The 8,679-nt window shown below is 33.9% G+C and overlaps 1 protein-coding gene across 1 annotated transcript; it reads right to left on the bottom strand.

Annotated features, from left to right (window-relative positions):
* Window positions 1-6,822: 6,822 nt before the first annotated feature.
* On the bottom strand, window positions 6,823-8,395 carry LOC149550506 (uncharacterized). The gene is made up of 2 exons (XM_089793507.1): window positions 8,104-8,395; window positions 6,823-7,173 (listed from the first exon to the last, which is right to left on the bottom strand). The coding sequence occupies exons 1-2, from the start codon at window positions 8,299-8,301 to the stop codon at window positions 6,991-6,993; spliced, it is 381 nt and encodes a 126-aa protein (XP_089649633.1). The 5' UTR covers window positions 8,302-8,395; the 3' UTR covers window positions 6,823-6,990.
* Between the last annotated feature and the right edge of the window lie 284 nt (window positions 8,396-8,679).

Here is an 8,679-nt window from a genome sequence, read left to right as displayed (position 1 = left end):
TTAGACAATTGGGTAGATTTATAGCTTTCAAGGCAATATATAAATTCAAAAATTTGTTGCACAAATAGGAAGCCCAAAAGCCAAACTCAGCAAGTGAAGCATCTGATAGTGAGCATGAGGAGGGGATGCATTCACATGATGATTGAAAATGCTTGCTTATTTTTTGACCATAGAATATTCTATTTGTTGTGGCTCACTTCATACATTTCCTTGCTATAATTATTTGACTATTTTTGTCATCTTGCAATCAAGAAGATTGTTGAAGGCGATTTGAATAAGAGCAACTCAAAAAAGGTATTTATCAAATCAAAATCAACTTATGTTATTTCTTTTGACAACCTATCTTTTGAAGAACACATCCTTGATTTCAAATAGTGACTTGTGGTTACAATAGTGTTAATAAGCAAGTTGATAAGATCTATTATAATTTTACTTTATTTTGATACATTTTTATTTCTATTATGGATCATTTGGTTCAGCTCCTTAATGAATTTGTGTTGGTCGGTATATTTTCCAGAACTTCATATTTTCATAGTGCTGATTGTAAACTCATATGCAACATGAAATTCTACCTATAGGAGGCACCGAATTCCATACTTTATCTAGCTCTCCAGGGGCAAGCACTACCATATTTATTTTCATCCTTTTCTCTTGTGTTGAAGGAAAAGCTAATTGGTTGAAGGTAAATTGTGTCTTTGCAATTTTGTATTCCAATGTTGCATTATGATGCATTTCAATTTTGTATTCTTATGTTTGCCATCATTGAATATAATTTCTTAATTTTTGAACATAGGTTTTTCTATCTGCTATAGTTCACTGCATACATTGCCTTGCTATAGCTATTTGAATTTTTTGTTCATCTTACAAGCAAGAAGAGTGTTAAAGGGGGTTTGAATAAAAGAAGCTAACACAAGGTATTTATCAAATCAAAATCAACTTCTATTTTTTCTTTTGACAATCTTATCGGTTGAAGAACATGTCCTTGACTTTAAATAGTGACTTATGGTGTAATAGTGTTAATGAGAAATTTCACGAGTATGCATATGAGAATATTGTCCTAGCAAATGTTGATACCATTTTGAGCTTCCATCTGGTTCAATTCTTGATTAGGAACTATTTTTTCAAGGGCCTTGGTGACAAGAACTCTTACAATGATGCAAAATGGTTGAACAACATTCATTATAAATGGTGCTAAAGATAAACTGTATTTGGCCTTACATGTCATAGATTGATGTACTCAAGGAGAAACAAACATTCATTTAAGAAGTAAAGAGGAGGCAAAAGAGAGGTGGTTCAAATATTTTGATAGGTGGGATGTTTCTACCCATGTTATTTAGGTGAGTATATCCATGCATCAAGATTGTATTAGTTCTTCGGCTGTGTTTCTCGTTAGTATCAGGAGCTTATAAAATGACTTGCATATTTTATCTCATCAACTTAGGAATCTAGCTAATATATTTGCAGGCCATAGATCTGTAATTTATCCTAGAATGTTGGGTGTCACATGTTCCTATGCTTTCAAACTACTCATTATCATCATGTTTTTCTTCTAGGAGGTTAGATCTTCTTTTGGAGGCATATTTGTTACATATTTTACTAAATTTCTTTAATATATTCTATGTTACAATTGCATTTCTACAAATCAAAATTGCATATCCCCAAATCATAATACTCTACTATTTTTTATTTTGCTAGCCAAGGTATGTCGATATTTCATCATCTATTATATGTTGCCCATGATGTAACTCATTGTATGGTCAAGGAGCTAGTCTTGCTTTTGATGACAGATTAGAACTTGCTAAGTAGCTTGCAATTTCTTTTGATTTAAGGTCAATGCATCTTATTTTTATCTTTCTATTGAAACTAAATCAAAGGGGAATCAAATTCACATTAAAACATCAAAAGCAGACATTCTTTGTTAACCATATTCGTCATAGACATTTTTTCTAGCAAATAATCATATGTGTGCTTAGAATTATGATACTTGTATTTGTTTAATTATGCTAATCACATAATAAAGTAAACTGATGCATTCTACAATTGTTTGTATATTGTTGTTCTAGAAGGCTAAATATTGTAAGTGATTATAGTTAGATGAGTTTCTTTTATCTAGTTGTTTTTTTCCTATAGATAATCTCTTCATTTCAATGAATATATTTTATAGACTTTCTAGCCATTAGATATATTTTGTTTATGCTTTTCTATGTGTCAATCAAATTAGAAAAATTGAGCTTTTTATTCAACCAAAATAATATATTTTCAAGAATTTCTTATTTTGAAACCATAAATCTATTTTCTAGTGTTTCAAGTCTAATGGAATGCATAAGCAACCATCAAAGTTAGGGAACTATTGCTTGCAAGGTAAGTAAAACACAATGTATATTCATCCAACTCATTGACATACTACTGGCTCTAAATATTAGTGCATTTTTTTTATCATCATGCAATTGCAGGTAGTGTGCATCTACATACTTGAATTTAGATGGGTATTTTATAATAAAAGTTGGAGCATTTGTTGTGAAGATGAAAAATTTAAAGCTACAAGATTTGCCCCTTGTTTTACCTACACAAGGATAGTATGGAATAATAACCATGGGGCACATTAACACAACTACCAGAAGAGCAAGATATTCTTCATTGCTGGGTCAATCTATTGCATTTCATTCATTTTTCTTATGTCTATGTGATTCATACATAAATATGGTGTACCAATTGGTATTTGAAACAATAAGTTTCAAGATCCAAATTAAGTTGAGTATTGAAGCATATGGCATTAAACTTTTTTCTCAAATGGATGGGAATATTTTCCCCTCTAATCAATTTCATTAAGTTAGGAAACATTTGAGATTGCACCATGGCTTTAATCACAATTTTTTACTCTGTTGTATATCTACTTTGTTGTTATCAATTAAACTATACACATTGTACGTTAATGTCTATCTTCAACATCTAAATGTGATGAATGTTTTAATGATATCATTAGGTCTCTAGCTACATCTCATATTAGGGAAAAGATGATTTACACTACCTCCAAGGATAGAATTAGAAGGGAGCTTGATGGTGTTCACTATTAGTTACACTGAGATGGACATTCATGTCATTAGGGATTGTGCCAATTAGATTGCAGTAAAAGTGCAAGAATTTTCAAATCTCATGAGCTTATAAAAAGAGTGACATATCACTCCAAAAATCTAAAGAAGAAATCTCCTTATCATTTTCTTCATAAAAATGTGTATTTATAGCAAGGATCTTTTGTACTATACCATTAAACTTGTCGGTCATTTAATATGAAGGTGTTTGGGTTAGTTTAGGCACTTCACTATGAGGTTATAGAGTTAAGGGAAGTCACTACGGTGGATATTTAATATCCACAATGTACTTTATTGGTTGTGGTGGAGCAACTACCACATCATTTTGTAAGAAAAGCATTGGAAATAAATTAATTAATATGATTTTTTCTTGTGAATTAAGTTTGTTATACTATATTGTTGATTATTTTGTAAGAACTATTGAAATTAATTATAGTTAATATTTGTATTATTAAACAATAGATTTAGAGGTTGTAAGAAAAAAATATTAATTTAAAAAGTATTTTTAATAGATTCATTTAATTATGTCTCTTAGAGAATAGTTGGATGTAAACATGTATTGTCCCTCAGGAGACAATAGTTAGGATTAAAGTAAATTGTCTCTACAGGGACAAAATTATTTAAATGTTTCATATTGTCTTATAGAGACAATACTGTACAATAATTTTTAAGACACTTAGTTAAAGACAAGATGTGAGACAATACACAACTTTTGTACTATCTCAGATAAAGACAATTGATTAAGAAATTGTCTTAATAGATGTCTTTATACCCCCTTCATGTTGTAGTGGGTAAAGTTAAATTTTGATGGGTTGGCCATGATGGGAAACACCACTGCAGAGGGTATCCTCTAGAACAACATGGGAATTTTGGTGGCTACTTATTTGCGTGATGGACAGTGCTTCTTTAGGGTTTGAGAATTGTGAGAACTTGGGGAGTCACTAAGTTGGTCATAGAGGGGGACTCTACGCTAATCATCAAAGCTGCTAAGGAAGAAGGAAAATGTAATTGGTCATTTAAAATCATTATCAATGAGATACAAAGGATGATGGAAGATTATCACGAGATCTGTGTGCCACATATATATCAAGAAGGAAATAGTATGGTGGATGACTTTGCCAAAGTTGGCCATAGTGTCATGCAGTTAACGGAATGGAATGGTATCAATTTATTATCATCATCAACTCAAATTGTGATGGAAAGGGAGCGTACCTTCAATAATTACATATGAACTATCAAATTAGATGGTAGGTCTCATTTTCCACACGTGGTCACGGGAATGTGGCACTTGGTAAAGGGTTTTTTTTGCAATGTTTGGATTTTGATAAAACATTTATGTTTTGACTACCGTGAACATTGATGGCTACACTAAAAGGACATGAGGGGGGATTCAGCAAGATTTAAAGAATGATTTTGTAATGACCATAAAGATGGGTTGGTCAATTCCCACAATTGGTACAATTGGTGATGGACGTTTGTGGATGAAAAGAAATTGTCCACACATACTGTGTTGGGAGATTTCTAGTTTTTTTGGAAACATTGCAGATTCATGATGACTATGCAATGCTTTTTCATTTTCTCTATTGTGGCTTGGCATTTTATATTTTGAAACTCCAAAACCTAAAGCAAGACTATGTCATCATAGGAGTTAGTTGTGGACCTGGGCAATGATATGGGCACTAGTGATCATATTGAACCAATGGGTGTAGAGGAGTGTATCAACAGTAGTGAAGTTGCAATGGTCTACTTGCAAGAGGAGGGGGCTTTTACCTTACATGGAGGGCATGGTTAAACACAACAAGGTCATCTCAATGTAGTTCTATCAAACTTGGAAGGATAGAAAAGTTACAGTTAATGACATGAGTTTTGAAATTTCTAAAGAAAACATTGTGAGGGCTAGGGATTTTCTGTTGGATGGCAAGAAATGGTGTAGGCAAGCTAAGGTCAATGAGGAGGCAAGTTTGCAAAAATTCTTCAAATCCAAGGAGGAACCAACAAGATTGTGTGGTAGGTTTGCATGGGCTGCCCTTCCTAAGCCATGGGATACCATTTGCTATGCAATTATCACATACATTACCTTGGAGAACTATTTTCAGGTACTATATTACTATCATTTTGCTATCCTGAATCATTTCAGAAATCTAGACCTTATCTCCTTTCTATTTCTATTACTGCATTTAATGGATGATAGGATCTTTAAGGCTAGAAGGAAACATGAGGAGGGGAAACCCTTCTACCTTATCCACCAAGGCCTAATGAATAAACTTTTTATCTAGCACCTGGCTCAAAATCCCCCTTTCTTGATTAACCCCCTGGCCTCTTATCACTCCTCAGACCTTTCTAGACCCCAGCCCTAGCTCTACTCTTAAGAGGCCCAAGAAAGGTCATGTCACTGAGGTCAAAATCAACCCTAAGGTTAAAGTTAGCATTATTGAGTTGGACTCAGATACCAAGAAGAGCAAGCAATGTGCTAGGAGAACTAGCAAGCATCTTTAGATGGAGAAATTTAAGATCCCTAGAAGTACAAATCCAACTCTAACTCCTCTGATAGTGAGGAGAAACCTGCTAGAAAGAAAATACTCCGCTAGGACATCAAACCTAGCCTCGACTCTATCAACCCATCCCATGTCTCTGAGACCCTAGAAGCTACCCCGGCTCATAGTGGGGTGGAAGACATCACTTCTCCCACAAAGGTTAACCCCAAGGTTACTGGGAAGAAAGAAAAACATAGCCACACTAAGATGTGGATGGAGAGGCTTGAGAAGACTATGAGGGACCTAGCGGATAATCATACCACTATCTGCCACAGGTTCATAATCCTAGTTGAGTTCTCCACCATAGTTATGCACTCCACAACCACAACCCTCTACTTCCTAGAGGCTAACAAAGAGGAACAAGACCTAGGAAAGACCACTGAGACAACCCAATCCATATATGGGTTCTTGGCGGAGGATTAGCTAAAAACCATCCTAGACAAACCAATGAAAGTAGAGGAGGAGAATGCGGTGAAGGAAGCCCCTGAGGAGAAGAAGAATGGTAACCAGGAGAAGGAAGAGGACATCTAGGCCAAGTTTTGTTGCATTTTATTTATGTTTTTATGATTATGTCTTTGAACTTTACACACCATGAAGTTTTTTGGAGTATGTCAATTAAGTGGACCAATAGCAACAATGTCTTTAAATGTTGCTGGTTTATTATTCAATTTCTTATGCATAGTAGTTTAAGGACTATGGTTAATGAAATTTTGGCTTTTAAAATTTTATGATTTTTTATTTTTAAAGTTGGTATAGGTTAGACAACTGGAAGGTAACCTCCGGCTGAATTCTCAACCTTTTTGTACTCCGAAGTCAACCCCAATCTTTTTTGCTGCTGTCAACTACTTCAAAAACACAAATTAGTGAATCAAAAATCTTAAGTCTTTATCATAAGAACCCTTACAACTAATCCATTCAAAGAGAACCTACTATGTAAGCTGCTTATTAGACGATATAAATTTGTATTACACTACATATAATAATTTAATATGAAGTAGGTGATTGTGATTTCATTATTTTTGATGGGGTCATAGTAATTTAATATAAAGTAGGCAAATGGTACTTTCTTTGACTTATTTTCATCAACTTCAATTTTGATGAGGTTCCGAACAACTCTCACCCTCCACATGGTATTTCACCCCCAAAAAGAAAAACAGTTAAACTGCAACAGACGATGAGCATTTCAAAACATGCGGCCATTGCCAGAAAGATCATCTATAAAGCGATCTCACTTTTATTATGTACATCCCCAAAACAACACAATACTTAAAAATAGAACATATATGTGTATAAATATATGTATGGTCCCACACTAAAAAACAAACACACATCCATTGTCTGTAATAGATTTATTGTAGATCTGGAATTCAGAATAGGTGGTGATGCTTCTTGCCACTGGCTTCCTCCTCTTCTTTCTTGTCTTCCTTCTTCTCGTGGTGTTCATGGAAGGCAAAACCGCCACCGCCCACAGCAGCTGCTGCAGCAACCTCCTCCTCTATCTTGTGCCTGCGAGCATGCTCTGGATCTTTCTTTGCTTCATGTTTCTCATACTATCACATCACACACAAGCAATATAAATTCAGTAGACTGGACACACTTCAATTTTTAGTTTCAAACCCTAAAAGCGTAGTTTTAGCGTATATTCAGCGTGTATGAGTAGCTCGCGCAAGGTATACAAACTCAATTAAATGGGCATCCTTCAATTTTAATGTCAGGTAAGATGTAGAAATTCAGTGAAGTAGATATCCTAAGATTTTAATTTCAACACTAAAAAACAATAGTTTTAACATATATTCAATGTATATATATCAAAATAAAATATAATACAGATTTAACGGCAGGAAAGATGTACGAATTCGGTAAGATAAATGTCCTTCAATTTTAATTTCAATCCTAAAACAGTAGTTTTAGCAAATATTCAGTCTATGTATATCAAAATAAGTATAGCAGATGTTTGTCAAGATTTACAGATTCCATACTATTCAATCCTTATTTCAAAGCCTAAAAACAATAGATCTAGCCTATATTCCTTGTATAAAATCAAAATAAAATAAAAGTTATACCATATGTTAGTCGATAGATAAGTTCAGTAAAATGAGTGGATTATAAAGTATATCATACGTTCGTCAGGAAAGATATATAGATTCAGTAAAATGAACACGCCTCAATTCAGAATTTCAAACCCTAAAGACAACGCTTTTAACGTATATTCAATGTGTATAAATAAAAAAGAAGTATACCAGATGTTAATCAAAAGATTTATAAATAGATCCAGTAAAATGAATACATTTTAATTTATAATTTCAAACCATAAAGAAGATAATGTTAACGTACATTCAGAATATATAAAGTATACCGTATGTTAAGTTACGAAAGATCTACTGATTCAGTAAAATGGACACCCTGCGATTTTCAATTTCAAACCCTAAGAACAACAATTTCAACATATATTCAGTGTATATGTATCAAAGAAAGTATACCAGTGCAAATGCTCCGGCGGCGGCGGCGCCAAGTTCACCTTCATGTTCCTCACGCTTGTGGTGTTTTTCCTCCTTTTTGGCCTTCTCGTACTCATCTTCACGGCCATAATCAACCGTCGTTTGCTCTCCGTATGAACTGTTATCTACATCATCCTCTTTCTTGTGGTGAAACAGATGATGATGATGCTCCTCAGCCATCCTGAACTGAAAATTATGGATATACACACACAATACTTCAACTCACAGAGCTGGTGACACAAAACTTTGGGATATTGTTAGAAACGGGTGATATAGAAATAAGGGAGATACACAGTGTATATATAACTCCAGGGTTAGTGCAAGGGACCGAGTTGCGAAAAGACGCGCACTGATAATTTGTGTGTATATTCGCGGACAGAACGCGTGGAAAGTAGGTTTGAATTGCAGTTGAGTCTCTTTTTTATTGTATTTTTTTCTTAATGCACTATTAACTGGCATTCTTTTTTATTTATTATCTAGACATCTTTTTAATCACTATTAACTGGCATTGCTTTTTAATATTAATATACAGGCATTCTCTTTTGGCATTAAATTTAT

The sequence above is a fragment of the Cupressus sempervirens genome, chromosome 7 (assembly GCF_028749045.1).
Source record: "Cupressus sempervirens isolate cs-2001-9-10 chromosome 7, ASM2874904v1, whole genome shotgun sequence".
Lineage (NCBI taxonomy): Eukaryota > Viridiplantae > Streptophyta > Pinopsida > Cupressales > Cupressaceae > Cupressus > Cupressus sempervirens.
The sequence above is the reverse complement of the archived record's forward strand: the minus strand, read 5'-3'. Positions and strand labels throughout refer to the sequence as shown.

What these genes read in the sequence shown, in the direction of transcription:
- LOC149550506 (XM_089793507.1), bottom strand. Translation starts at nt 8,301, where the DNA reads ATGGCTGAGGAGCATCATCATCATCTGTTTCACCACAAGAAAGAGGAT. An exon ending in CCGCCGGAGCATTTGCACTG is followed by an intron (nt 7,174 to 8,103) that starts GTATACTTTCTT and finishes GTGATGTGATAG; the next exon opens with TATGAGAAACATGAAGCAAA.